We start from the raw sequence: 22520 nt of genomic DNA, 5'->3' as shown, positions 1-22520 counted from the left end.
TGTATGTAATTGAAATACACTGCACACACATGGATTTCTGCATGCTTGCTGGCGCTTTGAACTGTGAATTACAAACGCAAAATAAAATCAGCAGCATACCTGTTTATCCGAAATGAAAGACTGCTCCATTTGATTCACGTGTCCATTGATAATATTACAGGTATATATTTGTGATTTTGAGAGATCGGTGGAGTCTTCCGGAGACTGTAAACAGCTGAAGCGCGAGTGACGTGTTTATCCCGCGCCAGCGAACAGCTGAACGACGCGTGACCGGGGGCGTCATCACCCGTCGACGCCGGTGAGAGACGAGTGTGTAGCGTGTGGCTTTATAGCAAAGAAACATACGGTTGCAGTTGTATGTGAGTACTAGTGCACGAATAAATGTTTTGTTTATTTGTCTATGTAATGTATTAGGAATGCAACTCTCTGTTATAGAGCTGTAGACACATGTGCCGTGTGGACTAACATGTGAAGTGACAGTCATCAGCACTGTATCTATAAAAAGACAATAATGTCATAAGTCATGATCCTCCTCACTACTCATAAAAACATCATATTATGGCACATTATGGTTAAATGTTCATCTTAGCGTAGACATCTGCTGTGAAGGGTTAAAAAGGGAAACTGGTTTATCATAATTTATGACAACAGTAATACAAATAAATCTATTGTTATTTCCTCTCTGTGTTTGAAAGCTAATGTACTTTGAAATGAACAATTCTTTCCTGCTTTCTGTCTTTACTTTCACTTGTAGTATAATGCTCTGTCAAACCAGTTCATTCATCAGTTCTGAACAAGCCAACGTATAAAAAAATATATATATTTTAAGTGTTTTCTGTGTATATCTGACAATTTCAGTTAAAATACATGGTAACACTTTGTTTACAGTGTCTGTTACACGTTACATGTAGTTACTATAGTAATTATTACTATAAATTGTGCATGCAACTAACCCTAAACCACTCCCTCCCTACCCCTGTACATGTGCTTAATTAGGGCCCGAGCACCGATGGTGCGAGGACACTATTGGAATTGCTCTGTTTATTATTATTATTATTATTATTATTATTATTTTCCGCATTTAATCGCATTTTTGAGGGCCTAAACATGCACGAAAACTCACGAAAATTTGCACACGCGTCAGAACTGGCGAAAATTGACATCTGATATGCGTTTCAGAATTGGGCGGGGTAAAATGGCTCGATAGCGCCACCTATAAAGGTTCAACGGAGTGCGCCTCCCGCTACGTTTCACGTACGTGTACGAAATTCGGTACATACATGTAATGACCCAATACCTACAAAAAAGTCTCTTGGAGCATAGCCTTAAACACAACAGGAAGTCAGCCATTTTGAACTTCCTCTCTGATTTTTGTGCAGTTTTTGCCATTTTCAGGCCTCGTACTTTAACGAACTCCTCCTACAGTTTTAATCTGATCATCTTCAAATTTGTTGAGTGTAATCTTAAGGCTTTTGCGACGTTAAATTGCGAAGATCTAGAGTTTTCGTCGAAGGTCGTGTCCTCGGCGGCCTGACAAATTTTGATGTTTCGCCATGAAACAGGAAGTTGCTGTAACTCAGGCAAACAATGTCCAATCTGCCCCAAACTTCACACGTTTGATAAGAGTTCTGTCCTGAACACATGACCATGCTCAAATTCAGTTACAGTCATAGCGCCACCTGCTGGCAACAGGAAGTGACATGTTTAACACTGTTTTGGACTCCTAATAACATATACAAAATTGCCAGCAAGTGCTAAACACGTTAACAACATACTAGAAACATGCTAAAACATGCTAGCAAACATTAGCTAAGTGCTAAAGCATGCTATTACTGCAATTAAATAGGAATTTGCTGTAACTCAGGCATTGAATGCCCAATCTGCCCCAAACTTCACACGTTTGATAAGAGTTCTGGTCTGAACACATTTACATGAGAATATTCAGTTATAGTAATAGCGCCACCTATTGGCAACAGGAAGTGACATGTTTAACACTGTGATGCTGTACTAGCAACATATTAAATAAACCATTGAGTTATAAACATGTTAGAAACCTGTTAAAACATGCTAGCAATTCTTAGCTAAGTGCTAAAGCATGCTAATGTAATGAAACAGGAAGTTGTTGTTACTCAAGTAGGCAATGTCCAATCTGCCCCAAACTTCACAGGTTTGATAAGAGTTCTGTCCTGAACAAATTTACATGAGAATAATCAGTTAGAGTAATAGCGCCACCTGCTGGCAACAGGAAGTGACATGTTTAACACCATTTTGGACTCCTAATAACTTATAAAAAATTGCCAGCAAGTGCTAAACATGTTAACAACATACTAGAAACATGCTAAAACATGCTAACAAACATTAGCTAAGTGCTAAAGCATGCTATTACTGCAATTAAATAGGAATTTGCTGTAACTCAAGCATAGAATGTCCAATCTGCCCCAAACTTCACACGGTTGAATATTCTCATGTTTAACACATTTACATGAGAATATTCAGTTATAGTAATAGCGCCACCTACTGGCAACAGGAAGTGACATGTTTAACACTGTGATGTTGTACTAGCAACATATTAAATAAACCATTGAGTTATAAACATGTTAGAAACCTGTTAAAACATGCTAGCAATTCTTAGCTAAGTGCTAAAGCATGCTAATGCAATGAAACAGGAAGTTGTTGTTACTCAAGTAGGTAATGTCCAATCTGCCCCAAACTTCACACGTTTGATAAGAGTCCTGCCCTGAACACATCTACATGACACTTTTCAGTTATAGTAATAGCGCCACCTACTGGCAACAGGAAGTGACATGTTTAACACTGCGATGCATTACTAGCAACATATTAAATATGCCATTGAGTTATATACATGTTAGAAACATGTTAAAACATGCTAGCAATTCTTAGCTAAGTGCTAAAGCACGCTAATGCAATGAAACGGGAAGTTGTTGTTACTGAAGAAGGCAATGTCCAATCGGCCCCAAACTTCACACGTTTGATAAGAGTCCTGCCCTGAACACATCTACATGACAATTTTAAGTTAAAGTAATAGCGCCACCTACTGTCGACAGGAAGTGACACGTTTTAAACTGTGATGCATTGCTAGCGACATATTTAATATGCCATTGAGTTCTAAACATGCTAGAAACATGCTAAAACATGCTAGCAACACTTATCTGAGTGATAACGCATGCTATTATCCCATAATAAAGGACATTTTTGTAACTGACTTTGACATACTCCTATATTTACCTACTTAAATGCACAATGCCCACCGTGCTCTGTCTTCCTAAATCCACCGGGTGGCGGTTGGCACGGGTGCGAGGGCCCTTTCATCGCTGCTTGCAGCTTTAATTATTATTATTACTCGGTACTTAAATATATGATGACACTGTAAAATGGGCACCTTCAAATAAAGTGTAACCAAATACATCATTGCAATTAATTTAGCAAATGTACAGTGCAATGTGTCCAATTATTCTTATCATATTGCATGATTATACAGTGTTTTGTGCAGGCCACATGTATATGACTGAAATCCTTTATCTTGTTTAACATAATAGAGTCCAGTTGCATTAAACATTTCCTACTTTACAAATCAGTGACTTGTAGCATGGAGGTGTTGTAAACCTTAATAAGTGTCATGGATGTGTATATAACTCAGAACACCAGTTATTTTATCTTAAACTGGGTATATGTTGGTTTTGCAAACCTTAAACTTAATAAATAATTTATAATGAGTATAATTATAGTAATAAATAAAAAATTAAAGTTGTTTTGGGTTCCTAATATGCAGTTATTTCAGGGACAATTACTATTACATAGAATCATTCCTGTGGGATACAAGTAGTTACGATAGTTTAGTATTTCTTAAAGATGAGTAACAGAGACTGAAGTCTTTATTGCGATATGACGGGCTGGTGGCCAATGGAAACGCTGACTAATGTGCGGCACAAGTGCGTGGTCGTTATCTCCTCGCCATTCAGACTTGCATGAATGTGACAGCTGCTCCTGTAAGTGTTCACTGGTGTCGGATGTAGCACATGGCCTTAAACGTCTTCAAGAGCACTGATGTTTTCATGGTTCCTTTCACAAATGCCGTTGCGTTTTTTTGTTTTTTTTGGTTGCGTTTCACAAATTTTTATATCCGTTGCATGGCTTCACGTTCTCATTTATTGGCTGTCATGCGATGCCGGTGACCACTGCTGAAGGGGATTAGTGGAAAACGGTGACAACCAAGCTTTTTGGAAATGTTTTTGGAAGTGTTTTGGGCTCCGGCTCGGCCCCGGGACTCGTTTTCAGGGGTTATGCAAATGAAAACAGTCCTGTCGTGGAGCTCATAAATTCTTCCACCACAGGCCCATTTAAAGCAGTTCAAGAACTTCAAAAACAAGAGACTTTGATCCACGATATTATCAACTCCAGCTTTTTTGTGTTTCTAATTTCCTCATCTGAACTCTGTGTTTTCATCCCGCGCCAGCTGTTGTTTTCCAGCACCACCCTGCACTGTGTGTTATGATGTGTTCCTCTCTTTTCCTACGCCTTGTAAAAATTCCCTCAGTCCTTTTGCAGTGGATGAGCCGAAGCCAAATGTGTAATGTGTCCATGTTCCTTCACCAGCTGTCTTTTGACTGAATGGGAATTGTTGTTTGATCCATTGTGGAGCCAAAGAGGATTCCTCAATCAAAACGCTTTTATAGTGGCGGTCGGGGGGCCGCGAGGACAGTGACGCAATCGCGCAGGATTTGTCTCGTCGCGGACATGAGAACACACACGTTTAGACGCCACATGGCTTGATTTCCATCCTCTTCCTTGTTCGGGACTATGGTTGTTGACGAACTTCAACTTGGCGATTCTAATGGCACTGAAGTGAATAGGGTTCACTGGGATTAGGATGAAGAATATACTCTTTGATGAGGTTTTCACGTGTTGTTTGGCGTCTAGCCGATCTATTGTTAAGCATCTGGCTGGTGTCAGACGTTTCATTATGATTCCCCTTCATGGAAGGGGATTAGGACAGAAAGTTGGCCACATATCGGTATAAATTACAAATTAAAGCACCGTGTAAAGTTTGCCAAAACACCTCATGTTTATGAGCGCCAAAGATCTGAAAGATCTCATTTAAAGAGGTCATGCTCTCTCAAGTGCCGCATGTTCCCAAGCACAGATAGGATATCCCAGAGGATCTTTTTTTTTTTTTTTAAGCATGTTTATGAGTGACTAAGAGTCCCTACCGCGTTTGATCTTTCCCTTTGGCTTGTTTTTCCAGGTTCCTGGTACGATCTCTTTTCAGGATGTCTGGCCACACACCCTCACTCATGAGACTGGAGCAGAAGGCTGCGGAGGCTGAGCAGCTCATCGAATACCTCAAGCAGCAGGTCCAGCTGCTGAAAGAGAAAGCCAGTAAGCGGATGCATGAGGCGTGCATGTGTGTTCGTCACGGGTCAATGAGGAGTATGATGAAAAGTAGACAGAGAAGGAACATCTTCAAAATCTAGTTCAAAATGCAAGTGCCATCATTTGCTTTCATGGAGGTTTCGTACATTTATTACAAAAAAAAATAGTTTAATTTTAATATAATATAATAGTTTCATATAATATAATAGTTTAATTTAATATAGTTTAATTTTAAAATAGTAAAAATTTATTACAAATAGAAATGTATACTTTTATTCAGATTAAATTGATCAAAGGTGACCGTAAAGACATATTACAAAAGATGTATAACTTCAAAGAAATGCAGTTTTTTTTAACTCTTATTCAAAGAATGCTGAAAATAAATGTATCATGATTTCCATAAAATAAAAATATTAAGCAGCGCCACTTTTTTCAACATTGGCAATAATTAGAAATGTTTCTTGAGCAGCAAATCATCATATTAGAATTATTTCTGAAGGATCATGTGACACTGAAGACTGGAGTAATGATGCTGAAAATGTATTTAATGTAATATAAAAAAAAAAAAAAAAGTCTTACCGACCCCAAACTTTTGAACGTGAAAAAAATAAAATGCCTTTGTATGTTGCTTAAAGCACAAAAACTTTGATTTATTTTATATATTTCCTATATAAAAGGAATAGTTCTCCCAAAAATGAAAACATAATTTACTCACCCTCAAGTATGTGAATTAATTTATCTTTTTTTTCTGCTGAACACAAAAGAAGATATTTTGAAGAATGTCGGTAACCAAACAGTTGATGGGCCCCATTGACTTCCATAGTATTTGTTTTCCATGCTATAGAAATCAATGGGCCCCATTAAAGGATAATTCCGGTATTTAACACCTTGAGTCTATATTGTAGTTTGTTTTGGATGAACAAGAGTGGTGGACAACATTTTTTTGACAATGGTTCCTCTCTCGAGTTTTTGACTATAAAAGAATTGGCCATGGACCCAATTAACATTGGAGTCAATGTGCATGTCCGAAAATGTCATTAAAACAACCTTTAACATTAGTTTTCAAAACTGTGCAACTCACAGAGTGATTAGTGATGTTAGTTGATGTTCCAGAAACAAAAAGTGTTGCGAAATACAGTTTCTGTCGTGTTTTATTCGTCATTTTGTAAAATCCCATTGAATTCTGTTGAAGGACTGAGTGCTCGTTAATATATAAATGCGCTAACGGAAACGGAAAGGGGGCTGTTTACATTTGGTCGATGTAGTCTTTTTGCTCGCTTCCGTTTCTCATAAGGCTAGCGAGCAGAGCTCTTTACCGCAGTTTTTGACCGCACAAATTCTTACCATATTGAAAGACGTGACCACTGACCAGTGTAATATGAAGTTGAACTCGACTGTGACCGTGAGTGTCCCGCGAGACATAAACATCGGTTATCGCCATCAAGTGGTCGGGAGTGTGCTAACGCTTCAGATTCAAATATTGAGCGGAAATTACACAGTTGTGAAGTGTCTGAAAAAATAGTTCCACTATAGCAAAATAAACGGATTGAAATCATATATTGCGACGATATATTGTTTATAATCATCAACGAACACCACTAACCACTCGGTGAGTTTAACAGTTTTGTAAACGAACATTATTGGCTGTTTTAATGACATTTTCGGACATGCCCATTGACTCCAATGTTAAATGGGTCCATGGCCAATTCTTTTATAGTCAAAAACTCGAGAGAGGAACCATTGTCAAAAAAAATTTGTCCACCACTCTAGTTCATCCAAAACAAACTACAATATAGACTCAAGGTGTTAAATACCGGAATTATCCTTTAACTGTTTGGTTACCGACATTCTTCAAAATATCTTCTCTTGTGTTCAGCAGAATAAAGAAATTCATACAGGTTTGGAACAACATTTTGGGTGAACTATCCCTTTAATAATATTTTAAACAGGACTGCATCCTTATTTGTCACTGCTGAATTGATGTGTGTTTGTCTTGTTCTAATAAATGTTGTTTTGTGTAGTTGTGCAGGCCACAGTGAAAGAGGAGAAGAAACTGATGGTGGAGAACGCCAAGCTCAAGAAGGACATTGAGGACCTGAAGAAACAACTTTTTGAAATGGAAAGAAGTAGAGGAGGTATAATATCACATAACACACTGTATTCTTGCTGATGTTCCTGAAATAATTAAGTACTAAGATGCTCCACTTGAAAACATACTGTAACTTTTAAAATTCAAAACTTCTACAGTCCAGAATTAAACGAATGAACACGTGACCACCCACATTTAACCATCAATGATGCCGGCTGGGTGGTCAGAAACGCCTAAACGCAGAACTAATGTTAAAAATCAAATATGAAAAAGTTAGCCAGACTTTGTGCTGTTCCTTGTTATATTCGTAGTTAGTTGCATGTGGTATTAGAGGGAGGGACATTCCCATTCTTGAGAGCATTTGAGTGGATGCAAATCTGTGCGGTGCAAGATGAGTGTTAATATAGTGCCTTCAAATTAGTAAACAAACCTTCAGCTTGTGGTGAGTATTGGGGATTGTTTTTCTAATGACAAATAAGTCAAATAATTGTTCTTCGCAGTGAAAGAGGTGGCCATGCCTTCAGCGGAGCCCAGCGTCCAGTGTGTCTCTAAACCGACTGCCGCAGAGCCACCTGCCCCCGCAGCGCCTTCTGCTCCCGCCACGAAAACACCTCCTGCCAAAAACAGCGATGACACGAAAAAGATGAAAGCCGAGAAGAAGGGTAAGCATACTTTTGAGACTATATAACAGTTCATCTCTGCAGTGGCAAAGTTTCCAGCAATTGCTGTTGATTCATTTGCAACACCATCCAAAACGTTTGCGTTGTCAGAGCTTTATTTTACGGTGTTGCTGTGTAATTATATATTTAAAGGAATGCTTCACCGCTGGCAAAATTGGCTTTTTAATAAATTGACTGCCTATACAGTTTTTTTTTTTTCCGGTGTCTACCCGAATAGAGAAAACAGAGAAAAGAGGCTGTTGACTTCCTTTTTGCCAAATTGGTTGGAAAACTTCAACACCCACAATGCACTTGGGCATGGTGGCGTCCAAGGCCACTCCCTTCAGTCTGCAATGGATACGCCTTACAAGTCAAATACTGCCTTGCTTTAGTAGGACATACCACTTAGCAAACTTTTAGTCATAATGGTGTTGACTTGTATTGTTCCCGCGTGAAAGAATTCAAAAAGTGAACGTTTAGCAGGAGTTTAGTATCGGTTTCCAGTGAAGGGTCCAGTGCGTCGTTGGCTGCGTCTAAAGGCAGCAAAGAATCGTAAATACGGACAGAACGCCGCAATGGAAAACTGAAAAACCTTTATAGTCAACTTCAAACTGGATGACCACACAAACAGTGTTTTAGGCCAAACAGAGGGGGAAAACTGATAAAAATGGCCATTCAGCCCGTACAGGTAAGAAAGCTTCCATTTTTACCATAATGCTGTTTTCAGGGATAAACTTTTATTTTTTTAAATGCTGTTTTTGCTAAACTATAACTGTTCTGTTAATATTAACCCTCTGTCGATCCAACTGATCCGACCCCAACAGGGATACAAAAATGTGTTATAATCTGTTCACGATGTAACTACAGAAGAGTCAAGGTTTAAATAGCAAAAATATCGAATCTCTTTGGTCATTTTTTTGAGAGAGATGCTAACGGTCTAATCAGATTCAATGATCTATGCTAAAAGTGCTACCGCCAGACCCGGAGATCGGCTGAATGGATTAAAAAACGATAAAACTCAACTTTTTAACTCTATGGGAGTTGGAAAATGAGCCTATTTCCAAAAAAAGTGGAGTGTTCCTTTAAGGGTAGGCTGTCGTGTCTAGGAGTGAATTGAATTTTTGGGGAATATGTGAATGATTTACTCCAGTGTTTCTCAACCGTTGGGTCGCGGAGTGTGCAGTCAAAGAAACGATAACAAACGTGATTTTCTGATGCAAGACTTTTATTTTGAAAGACGTGCATGAAAGCTGTTATCTCTCCTGTCAGACACAGTTTAAGTAAAGAGTGCCTGGGAAAAAACGCGATGTCCCGACTCAGCATCTGCGGTGAGATGAGATGCTGTCAGGGTATGTCAGTGTCATAAATAATGGCGTGTAATGAATGCATTTGCACAGTTTGAGGAGACCATGAGTGAATGTTAGCTGTGGATACTGGTCAAACTCATTTGGGTTACAAACGGATCTGAAGGCAAACCAGATTTAAAGACGTCACTATTGTCTTCGGGTTGTTATATTTCATAAGTGTTCATATCCTAAAGAACAGAGCATATGAAATGAATCAGATTTCCTTTCATGGTTATTTATTATGAAATTGATTTTCATTTCAAATCACTTAAATCCCTTTAACTTGGGAACACTCTGTTCATACTGTATCTAAGTACAAAAATCGCAGATCAGTTTGTGCATTATTGGGCTGAGGAAAAACAAGTTAACTTGTGTGTTTCTCGGACATTCCTGTGGGCCAGATGTCAAAAGCAGTTTAATAATTCTCAAATATGCCTCTCCTCCTTCAGTGTTGATGAATGCTGTGTTTCGGTGTGGATGAAAGGCTCTCTTGCACCTGTATTTCACGTATATATCTCTTTCTTGGCAGTGCTATATGGCTCGTCACATTTAGAAGACTTGGAGGAATCTTGGCACATTTTCTTCTAGACTTAAATTAGGGCTGTGTGATTAATCAAAATCACAATTGAAATCATAAAAAACACAAAAGCCTGTGACTGAATTAATTGTATACAGGGTCTGCCTGCATGCAAAAGTGAAGGGTCGTCTACTACACTCGTTTTTCCTCTTTAAAAGTTTGGAATAAAAAGCGTATTTAACAGCTGTTGACAACTTGACGTGGAATTTAAAAGGTGTTCTGAGAAAGCGAAGCGGGTTTAACCAGGCCGCATTGCAATGCTACGTGAAAGTGAATTATTATGGAAAAAAAGAAAAAATTACTGGGACTTTCCACAAATAAAATGCATTTCTGTGACTTTTTCAAGCATTAAAGTCAAACATGAAACAAGAGATAAAGAGATATGTTAGATAAAATGACATGAAGAATTTTAAATGCATCAAATGGCTGTATAAAATAAATAGTTTACAGTCAAAAAGGTCAAACCTTTGGGATTTGAGACCAAAATGACTTTTTAAGGGTAAGAAGGTAATTTTGGTCATCTGTAAACTGATTTTATTGACCAAAGCCTAATGTTTAGGTGGGGGGAGGCATAATAATAACAATTTTATCAAATTATATACAAAAATATATATAGGTTTAATTGTATAATTTTATTTGTAATAAACTAATTATTATTAAATATTGTGCTACTAAAATTAAAAAAATGTGAATTCCTAACCCTCTCCCAAAAATGTGTTTCTGTGATCAAAGCTGAATTTTCAGCATCACTACTCCAGTCTTCAGTGTCACATGATCCTTCAGAAATCATTCTGTTATGATGATTTGCTGCTCAAGAAACATTTACATTTATTATCAATGTTGAAAACAGCTGTGCTGCATGATATTTTTAATGCATTTTTTATTTATTTTTTAGAATCAATGTAAATTTTTACTGTCACTTGATAAAAGGATCCTTACTAAGTAAAAGTATTATTTTATTATTTAAAGTAATTTCAATGACCCCAAACTTTTGAACTGTAGCGCTTGTATAAGCTAGTCATTTTCATTTCAAAATTTGCAGGGTGATGTGGTGGTCCAAAACAGTGTCCCCTGACCCCACCCCATATGTCCAGAAACAGTGATAAAGTTGTACACTTTTTTTTTTTTAATGCCTGGTGTGATTAGAAAGAAACAAACGCCATACTGAAGCCATTGTTGGCAGAGTTGTTTCGGGAAAAGCTCGGAAACAGAAAAGAAATGACAAGCCTGGATAATTTACATGGCTTGAAAAGTGCTCCCTGGGGAACAATGTGCACAAACTAAAAATATCTACCAAAGAGCTGAATTAAAAACACCTCACAAACTAAAGGCACATTTCCTCAGGGTGGACATGTACGGTAATAAAACCCCAGAATGACACAGTGTGCTGAGGTTGCTGCGATGTCGGTAACAGCAGTGCATTCACAGCTTGTGCTTTTTACAGATATTTATGGCGTGTCGTTTGACGATTCATAATTTAGCAAATTCCGTTCCGATTTATAAACACACAAATATCTGAAAGACACATTCTGATGCGCTTTTGGTCCAGGTGAGAAGAAAGAGAAGAAGCCAGCGGCGGCTCCTCAGGAAGAGGCGAAAGTTGACGTGTCCCGGCTGGATTTGCGGGTGGGCCGCATCATCAGCGCCGAGAAGCACCCTGACGCCGACTCCCTGTACGTTGAGCAGGTGGATGTGGGCGACGCGGCTCCACGCACTGTTGTCAGTGGCCTGGTCAAACACATCTCTCTGGAGCAGGTATCTATCTAACCCCTGACAAACACCTGTGTTTAGCAGTCATCGCTACAGAAATCACTGAAGTGCAACAAATCATTTATCGTATTTATTCAGTCATTTATAACGCGCCTCAAGTCATTCATTTCGTAATTACACTGTAAGGTCCGGCTGATCGGCCCAACTTCCTGTTTCCAGTCAGCCGGTTAAGGACGCGCGTGTTACCGTCTTTTGGGGTCGCAAAGTAATTTGGTTAAATAAGACACATTCACATATGAAATCATCTCGTTTTAATCTGACTCCATGAATTAAAAAGGTTCAATGTGACAAAATAAGATTATCCTTACACTTAAAATAGTTACAAATTAGATGCAAGTCAAAATATGGTTAAGGTTATATTCTTGAAATGGTTACAAAATAGATGCATATGATAATAACTTAAACCATTAATTGTACCCAGCACACGTAAAATATTGAGAGAGAGAGAAAGAAAGAAAGAAAGAAAGAAAGAAAGAAAGAAAGAAATTCTAAATCCATAATCTAATGGATTATTGAGAGAGAGAGAGAGAGAGAGAGAGAGAGAGATTATAAATCCATAATTTAATGGATTATTGAGAGAGAGAGAGATTATAAATCCATAATTTAATGGATTATTGAGAGAGAGAGAGAGATTATAAATCCATAATTTAATGAATTATTGAGAGAGAGAGAGAGAGAGAGAAATTATAAATCCATAATTTAATGGATTAATGAAAGAGAGGGAGGGAGCCAAAGGCAGAGAGCCTTTGGAAAAGCAAATGTCTTGGATTATTTCCAATCTTACATTACATTTAATTGTTTTGTTTTTGTTTTTTAGTTATTATCAGTGCATTGCATTTTCATTGTCAGATCTGACTATGCAATTTTCAGTTTACTTAAAAAAAAAAAAAGAAAAAAAGAAAAAGAAAAGCCCACTGTTCTTGAAAGGCGCACCTTTGTTTGATGCGTTGACGGAATTTCCACTGAAACAGGAAGCTAAGGCGGGACATATTGAATGGTTCCTCCCACTTTTCAAATAGCCAATAGCGTTTAGTTTACCTCTCAGACTACAAGTCGTACTTGACAGCACCATGGATGCGATTCCGAGCGCTGATGATACGTTGGATTCATTCATTTCATTCTTAACCAACATACAGTTGGAAAGCCATATTACACCGTGACGTGTCAACGGTTGCTTTGGTCAGGTGGTATTTATAGCATGGGGGTGGGAGCATTTGATTGGACAGAAGATGTGATGAGAAGCTGAAGTCCGTGATTAGTTTTAGCAGAAGTGAGACACTAAGTTTTGAATGCTTATTTCTCCTAAATGCGAATTTCGTCATTGTTTTGAAACACACCAGCTTATTCATAACCTTAAGGCTAACATATTCATACTAAAATCTAAAAAACTTACATTTTGTTTTCAGGGTGCCTTTAAATTGTCCCTCCAGTTACATTCGTCTTCAGTAAATTGAAAGAAATATTGTTTACTCTTTATTTTATGGTAATGCTGCTACAGTGTAATTACACAAATAAACTGGTACATTAATATTACTCAGTACTTAAGTACAGTACTAGTGTTTAACTGTTTAAGCTTATTTAATTATGCATAATGTACTGTTATTACTGTTGTAAGTACATGCAACTGTCACCTTGAACATGAAACATGAATTATGCACGAAACAAACTGAATCATGGCCAAATCGAATTGTCGAGCTAATATTTACATGAACACTGTACACCTCGCTACCGTACCTGAGAGCAATCTTTGTTTGCCATAAAAACAGAATGCGGCTTTTGTTGATTAGGTGTTATGTGTCAGAATATTGTGAAGGGGGATATTTCAGTTTTACAGTTTCATATAAAACGTCTGCACCAGCACGATTCATGCGGGTCCATAAACCTGCTCCATGCAGACAGCTCGGTCTCCTGTGTTTTATTTTCCAGAACCCCGAGTTTATGATTTGTTTAGGGGATTCCTAGCAGCTCGTCAGAAACTCTAATTACGCCTATAAAACGCATCTGTTTCCTTCATTCATTTAATCACGTAGGGTTTCCCCCTCTCGGGTTATGACTACATCACAGTTGCTTTACGTATGTTTGTGCATTTATAGTGTTGAGATGATAATGAATGTCCACAGTTCGTTACATTCAGGGTTTGGCGGTAGATGAGATGAATGAGAATTGCTTATTGCATGTATTCAGTTTATTAATTTTAGTTAGGGGTCTGTTTTGTTCTGCCTCCCTTGTTCTTGGTTATAAAAACGAATAATTCAGCTATTATGAAGTTGCCCAGCTGTTCCTTATTATGCAGTATGTTGTTGATATTTTTGGACCGTTGCATAATTTGTGTTTCTGCCATGCAATTATAAGTTAAACATTAATTTTATAGTATTCTTCTTCAGAAGAATGCACTTGATTCACGTCTTATGCCGGATTCCTCCATCTTCAGATGCAGAATCGTATGGCTGTGCTGCTATGCAACCTGAAGCCTGCTAAGATGAGAGGCGTGTTGTCTCAGGCCATGGTCATGTGTGCCAGCTCTCCGGAGAAAGTTGAAATCCTGGATCCCCCGAGTGGAGCCGTGGCTGGAGACAGGGTTTCCGTCCAGGGCTTCCCAGGTAACGTTTCATATTTATACACAAAAGTACTGCAATGAAATACGAGATTACCGTTCAGTCGTCCAATGGCATCTACAGTCTGCTTCACAGAGCCCATCTGAGTGCCTCATGCTGGTTTATTAAAGGAATATCTCTCATAAAAATCAAAAGTTCTGCTATGATTTACTCGCCCTCATGTCATTTCGAAACCAGTATGAGTTTCTTTCTTCCACGAGACACGAAAGTAGACGTTAGGCAAAATGTTGACGCTGCTCTTTAAAAAAAATAAAAATGAAACGAGCCTATGGTGACCAGCAGCTGTCATGATCTAAAAACTGCATTCAAATATCATAAAATCGATGTAAATAATGCATGCACTATATTCCAAGTTTTCTTAAAGCTTGTCGGCCATAGCTCTCAAACTTTTCGCATCATTGACCTGCCACAACATCTTGTTAGGATGAAGATTTTACAGGTTGGCCATTTGGTATGTCATTCAGATGGTCTCTCTCTTCCTGTCCAAGTTCAGCCATAATAAGCTGTAATGCAGTCCAGCCTTCTCATGTCGGTAGTCAAACATCTTGCTATGCCACTTTAGGGGGTACAGATTCTCAAGGCTGTTGTTTCACCACAATTGTCCCTTTGAAGTCTTAGGATCTTTCAGTAAAGGACTTGATGTTCTGGGTTTCTTAACTGGAATGCACTGCACTACACAACACAACACTAGGCGTTATACATACACTAAATGACTGGATCACATCCAACCAGATCTTCAAGTAGTCGAGAACACAAACTCACGCAGAAACGTGCGCCTCGTGACGAATGAAAACAATGCGCTCTAAAATCAGCTCAAAATATCTAACATGTTGAATTCCCTCATATTAGATTAGATTAGATTCAACTCTATTGTCATTATGCAAGGTACAAGTACAGAGCTAATGAAATGCAGTTAGCATCTAACCAGAAGTGCAGAAATATAGTGTTCAATATACAGAGTACAGAAACAAGTTGTTATATTCTGAGTCTGTGCCCATCACACACTGCAATTTCTGTCAAATCTCTCTGCTCTGCGTGCCCGAAATCTGCAGACTGGCTATAACTTTTCTCAAGTCAATTCATCTTCATTTATATAGCGCTTTTAACAATGTAGATTCTTTAAAAGCGGCTTTACAGTAATAAACGGATAATTTAAGGTAACCGAGATTGTTTTGGCTTTATAGCGGTTCTTGAACTAAAGTTAGTTTTGATTGATTCACTTCCGTCGCAAGGATCATCAGTTATTAAATTAGAGGCCGCTAAGATGACACCGTTCTCTCAACACACACTTTAAACGCGAACCTGTGAGAAATGCTGATGCCGCTCATAACTAGCGAAGACTTCAATATTCGCCAATATTATTGACTTGACTGCAATGACTCTATTGGATGAGAACTGAACTGATCTGGATGATAACATCACGGTTTTCTCCAGAGCTGCTTTATTGCTGAATTGAACTCATTTCATAATTGATGAAATTTGCACAGTTATTGAACCGAACTGAATCAACACGACCGTTTACGTCTTTTTTAGAGCTGGTTTACAGCAGAATGAGATTTTTTTCTGTTTATCACTGTAAATCTGCTTTGAAACAATCTGTATTTTATATAATGTATTTTATATATAGCATAAATAAATGTGACTTGACTTGTTCAGAATGTAAATCCGGACAAAAATCTGGAAAAAGTTGCATCGCGTGTTCAAGCCTTTTAGTTGTTTGCATTCAACTCTATAAGCTAGACCTAATATTATTTTCCCATTAAAAATAAAGAGCAAATTCCTCAGTGCTTTGGGGAACCTCACAAACGATCCAAATTGTATTCTCAAGGTGCTAAATAATATGGTGGATCTGGCGTGCGTGCGATTTGGAAGAGTGCAGCATTCGTGTTTGAGCACAATAACTAACGGGAAGATTCCCAGGAACTGTGTGAATGTGTAGCGAAGAGGTGGACCATCTGCACAGGACACAGTGAGAATAATGTCTCTTCCACCTTTCCCAGCTCCTCCTCGTGTTTCCTTTTGGCTGAAAAGCCTAAGATGTTGTCCCGGCCTTTTTTCCCCCCATTTTTCACAGTAAATCACAGTTGTTATTCTCTGTTGTTCCCAATATGAACCAAAAAGCACGTAGCAGGAATAAGGCAGTTCTCCAAATTTCTCCAGTTGTTGGGGAGTCATAAAATGACATTTACAACAACAACAACAAAAATGGCCATAACACAATAATTACAGGGAGAGGGATTACAGACAACAATTTAGATATTATGTTTTTTACCTCCTTTTCTACTCTTTCTTCTTGTGTTCTGTTTGTTCTTTTTATGAATTTTCCCATGCAATTATTTGGTATTCTCCCATGCAAAAGTCTCCGGGATTTTATTTAAATCTCATATTTGTTGAGTTTTTATTTTGTATTTATCGCACGTATCTGTACCTGTCCTGTAGTCGTTAAAAGTAGTGGGGACAGACTGTGACCTTTCTTTGTTTGTACCGTTATGGTGGTTGTGAAAAGGTCAGCACTAGAATAGTAGACGCATAAAACCAGGATCCCTGTCTGCATTCAAATCAAGTGTTTGGATTCATTTTGGTTTGATTTATGTCTGCTCATTGTAGGTAGTAGCAAAAACAGGTGTCTTTATCTGGTTTCCATGAGTCCTTGAGTTTTGGAGAATCTCGCTTTGGCTCGGCTTGATTTTAATGGAACGGAGTCACTTTAAACTCACTATGAATTAGCCTGTTGAAGTGGATGTTAATGACACCCCGTCATGATTTCAAAACCGGCTTTGTTTTCAGTCTTTTAACAGCTGTTGGGAAAACTAATCACTAAAGACTTTTTTTTTTGTGGTCCAGGTGAGCCTGACAAGGAGCTGAACCCTAAGAAGAAAGTGTGGGAGCAGGTCCAGCCAGACTTGCGCACCGATGACCAATGCGTGGCCACTTACAAGGGCGCTGCCTTCGAGGTCGCTGGCAAAGGAGTGTGCAAAGCTCAGACTATGAGTAACAGCGGCATCAAATAGAAACTTCTGGGTGATTTCCTTCAATGAGAAGGCTGATTTTCTCTAGAGTCTAGACCTCTCTAACTATGCTGAATGAAGGGACACGTTTGAGAATAATAAAGTCTTTAAATATTTTCTTGTCTTTTTTTCTTTGTTTGTATACACTGAACTGTCAATAGATAAGTTTTTTTGGTAACACTTTACAATCAGGTCTCATTTGTTAATATTAGTAAATGTATTAACTAACGATGAGTGTAATGGGTCAAGTGAGTGCTGGTTTTATATACTAAACATCCTGTGATAAGGGAAATATTAAAAGCATGATATTATGAGTGTCTTAGCATCAAATTGACCATTATCTCTCTAGCGCCCCCAACAGTTCAAAGTTGCAGTTACGTTTCCGCTAACATTTTAATTGAATGGCCTGGAATAAATACAAAAAGTCTGATTCTGAAAAGTTTGTAAATATATATATTATATATACACGCATACATAAATACAAACTTTTATGTTGATGCGATCAATCGATTTGACAGCACTTCATTGTTAAAAGCGCTATATAAATGAAGATGACTTGACTTACAGTATATATATATTGCTTTCGAATCGATTAATTGCAATTAATCACATGTAGCCTAACAAAAGTTTTTTATTTATAATATGTGTGTATATGTGTGTGTGTGTGTGTATATATACATACAAACACACATACATATATATATAAATATAATAATATATATACTCACACATATATTATGTAAACAAAGAGTTTTATGTTAGTCGATTTACATTTAGTCATTTAGCTGATACTTTTATCCAAAGCGACTTACAAATGAGGACTACAGCAAGCGAGTCATCATGAAGAGGCAAAGACAACGCAAGAAGTGCTCAAAATACTAAGTTCAGGCATTGCTCAGAGTAGCATAAGCCAGACAAGGGAGGATTCAAGAAAAAGAAAATGTTATGTCAAGTGCGCATGATTTGACAGCACTATTTGCCAACACTAAACCACTGTAAATGGACATGTTTAGGTGAATAGATATTTAGGCCTAGATGATCAATATTATTTTTACAACACAATTTAGACTATTTTGTTCCTTATTCGTGGAATTGCTACTTCATCTTTTTTCCTGTATGATTATTGCATTTTGCTTGTTTTTTTAATCAATAATGATAGTGTAATGCCTGATGTTGGCTATTTCAACCTGTAGATGTATAACTATAGAAGTTAGTTTGTGACGTATACATTTCATAATATGTACTTGAGTTGCAAGAGAGTGCACTTTCTATCTTCAACTGGCCTTCAGGCATTCAGAACGCTTGTCAAGTGAGTTAAAGATTCTGATGCTGTTACTCAACATGAAGCGCTCTCTGATCACAAATTTGTTGCACATTTGTGTGCCTTTTTGCGGTTGACTGTTGTGACAACACCCGGTCAGAATAAGGCTATATCCTAGAATTACGTCGAATTTTCCATATCGCTTTTAAAACCCAATACAAACAACAGCAAACAAATCCATTGTTTGGAATTCCTCTCCCAAAGTGACACTGAATTAATTATCTGCGAAACTGAAGATGTTGTGAGCGGCCGACTCCCTCCATCCATCAAAGCATAGCTGGGACATACAAGCGGGTTGACGAACATGTACATGTGAGAATGCAAAGATGTTTTAGGCAAAGCTTCAAAGTGAATCAACAGCTTGAGACCGAAACAAATGGTGTACATATGCGTATATTAATGAAAATCTACACTTGACTTGAAGTTTACTATATGGTCTCATAAAAAGTCTGTAAAGAGTCTGTAAAAAATTATTCTTGGGAATTATCTTCGTAAGTATTAATCTTTATCGAGAGCAGTCCAAGGACGTTTGGCTGCCGTTAAAAGGGAAGTTTGAAGCCTGCTGTTATGTGTGTGGTTTCATCGTTCACCAGCACACAACCATAGGAAATCTATTAGTTAAAAACCAACTCAGACATTTGGATGTTTTTGCTCACAAACAGCAGCGCAGTCTTCCTTCGAGTTGCTTATAAGACTATGTCCATTATAGTCAGATGTTCATATGCAGTTTATGCAAATTGTTCCTGTTGACTAAACATATGTTTTACAGTCAATGTTTTATGTTTCATAATGTTTCAGGTTTTGTTTTTTGCTGGCATTGAACTTATTGACATTCCAAGCCTGTATGCCCTTCTTTCTTCTGTGGAACAGTATTTTGAACAATGTTTCAACTTTTTTGTCATACAGTAAAAGTCTGTTTTTTGTTGTTGTTTTTTTACCTGTCACTCAATTCTGATTGGTTAATTGGAATGTTGTTCCAGTATAGGGATGTATATCCCCCATAGGGATTTCAAAAAAGTATTTTTTTTTTCAAAGTCTAAAAAAAATACTCTCTTTTTTTTTAAGTCAAACCGTTATAAGGCTTGAACCAAGTCAACCAGCTAAAAGGTGAATCATAACATTACAAAGTTTGATATTGAGCAAAAAAAAAGTATTTCAAAATCAAACAAAAAAATATAAAGGTACAAGACCGTGTACTCAACGGCTTTAGTGAGGGAAAAACTAAAATCCCATGAAGCATTTCAAACAGCATAATCAAATTAAAAACTATGAAGAAATATAAAATACGCATTTAAAAATGTTGATTTATATAATATATATATATATATATATGTGTGTGTGTGTGTGTGTGTGTGTGTGTGTGTGTGTGTGCATTCGAACAGCAACAAAAGACTCCTACTCTCAGCATACTGACTTAATGCGTGAACATTATGGGAAGCGCGCTCGCCAGATGGGATTCAAGTTTGGTTTGAAGACGAAAAACGTACCAAGCAGTTCTCTCACCATTCCTGGTTTCTAAAACACACTCACAGCGTTCGGCTGGTCTTGCGGCTGTTAGAGCAGAAACAAAAGCTGCAACACTCATATATATTTCTGTCATGAAAACTCTCTGAGTGATTGGCATGGTAATGGATATGACAATGTTTGGTCTTGGCGGATCTTCTACGCTGTTGCTGCTGCTGCAGAGCAAGTACAGGACTTGCTACTGCCAATACATACACAACACGCTGCTGTGAGAAAGACATGCCGCTGCTGTACAATATAGCAGACCTCAATTACCCGTAGCAGATCTATACAGGTGGAGCTGGGGAAGATGGAGGGTTTCTGAAAGCACGCTGCACTGCTAAGGCAAATGCTACTCATGTATTTTGAAGGTTGAGCACGCGAGCTCATTGGGAACTGCAGGAACCAATCAGCTGTGCCATTCAGAGAATGATGTAATTACCAGCAGGTTGAGTTAGGACCTGCACCATCTAGAGTTTCATGACAGAACTTTGTATATATAATTTTAAAACAGAAAAGGTTAGCAAGTAATTTTTTCACACTGATAATGTTTACGTCTTGTGGCTATACTGTTAAAAAAAAACTGAGGTTTTTTTACATTTACATATTGGCCACTTTCAAAATGGCTAGAAAAAAAGTAGGTTAAAGTTGACATTTACAGCAGAAAGGCTGTAAACCTGAGTGGGTTGTCCTCACAAATGGAGTCACTGTGCGAGGAAGACCACCAAGACACCAGTAACAGCTCTGGAAACACCTGGAAAACGCAGTTATATACTGGCAAGTTATTTATAAACCTACGTCTTGAAGTGTGCATTCAGTCATTCTCAATGATCCAAAGAAGAAGTGAAGTTAAATCAGTTGTCAGTGATTCTTTGCTTAACTCCAGTTCCATGTTCACAGCGGGACACGGACGCTTAAGTGATCCTGTGTGATGTGGATTTGCGAGGCCACCATAACCAGAGACTTTAAATCGATTTTGCATGAAATCTGTAATGACAGACTCAACAAACAAGAGAACAGAACGATCCCTTGAAACTAAAGACTTCAAATTGCTGCGGTCCACTTATTCAAACACTAAAAAAACTCTTGAATTAATCTCTGGTCAGAATAATGCGAATCAAAGAATCGTTCGTAGTCCCTATATGTTGTTGTGACCCTTTTTAGACTTTGGCTCCATTCGGGAAAAAACAAGTTGTGCAGTTGGAAATCAGAGCAATATGGCCAATTTTGCAATTTAATTCTGTTCAGTTCCCCTGCGCACAGCCACGGATCAGGAAGCATTTATCAATTAGTCAACACTCATCACTGTTCTTCTGCAGATGACAGAAGGCAGACGGTTTCATGGGTTTGTTCTAATGGCATGACTAAGTAAAGCAGAGATCTCAGCCTTTCTGACGCTCAACTTCCCTGTGAGTGATTATGCCAAGAAAGACGCATTTTGCTGATCCTGGAACAACATTCTTGTCCGAAAATGTTGTCCTAACCCTATCCCTACCATAACTTCTCCCTAAAATTAGAGGGAAATGATGCAATAACACTGATGTAGAAACATCTAACCCTGGTTGTAAGCCTAAACTTGACATAAACTGTAAACCTGTCACTCAAATCTGATTGGTTGATTGGAATGTTGTTCCAGGATCAGCAAAGATGTTGATCAAAGATCCAGGAACAATATTCCAGTTGGTGAAAGGGGGACGGAGGGGAGGAGTTGCCATGACGACCACAGGAGGGCAGAGCCTAACCATTAATGGTGTCTAAAGGCAACAGAGACTGCGCAGACAAGGTTGATTCATCAAAGCAGAGCACTTAATTGGTATTGATTTCCACTGTTGAAGCATCTTTATAGGACAAGAACATATATCTTGAATGTCGTGGGTTTTTTTCTTATAATCGGTATAAATCGGAAAAAATTTGGTGTGGTTTGATATTTAAAAAAAAGTACAATAGGGTAAGAAAAATAAAGCTTGTAATCTTCCACAATTTACATATTTTTTTTTACTGGACAACAATATGAATTAAATAATATAGTTTTGCAGTGTAAAATTCCATCCTGAGACTTTTTTTTATATATATTTATATTAAAAGTAAACAACACAAACAAATAAGTGTCTCAGTATTTCACAAGTAAATGGTACCAAACATTATAACTAATTTCCAAGCAAATAATTAATACATTTGAAGGCTCGCAGAAAAGCTGTCTTTAAAGGTTTATAAGTTATTGTTAAACATCAATTTCCCTTT

At 37.8% G+C, this 22520-nt stretch overlaps 2 protein-coding genes across 4 annotated transcripts in view; one reads left to right on the top strand and one right to left on the bottom strand.

Annotated features, from left to right (window-relative positions):
- tbck (TBC1 domain containing kinase) overlaps positions 1–300 on the bottom strand; it is a 57317-nt gene extending 57017 nt beyond the window's left edge. Inside the window, exon 1 of one of the 2 annotated variants that reach the window (XM_079615280.1) lies at positions 100–300. The gene's annotated coding sequence lies outside the window, so the exon portion shown is untranslated. The remainder of the gene's footprint in view (positions 1–99) is intronic. The other variant, XM_079615281.1, reaches the window with a different exon arrangement.
- Positions 191–17571, top strand: aimp1a (aminoacyl tRNA synthetase complex interacting multifunctional protein 1a). Of its 2 annotated transcripts, none has more exons than XM_079615282.1 (7): positions 191–359; positions 5264–5397; positions 7413–7526; positions 7981–8142; positions 11612–11817; positions 14264–14432; positions 17292–17571. In XM_079615282.1, coding segments are annotated over exons 1-7 (954 nt in total). In that variant the 5' UTR covers positions 191–357; the 3' UTR covers positions 17459–17571. The 2 variants fall into 2 exon arrangements, with proteins under 2 accessions (XP_079471408.1, XP_079471409.1); XM_079615283.1 differs by having other exon boundaries at positions 193–298.
- The last annotated feature ends 4949 nt before the right edge of the window (positions 17572–22520 follow it).

Source organism: Phoxinus phoxinus (assembly GCF_949152265.1).
Source record: "Phoxinus phoxinus genome assembly, chromosome: 6".
Taxonomy (NCBI): Eukaryota; Metazoa; Chordata; class Actinopteri; order Cypriniformes; family Leuciscidae; genus Phoxinus; species Phoxinus phoxinus.
This window is presented reverse-complemented; position numbering and strand designations above follow the sequence as displayed.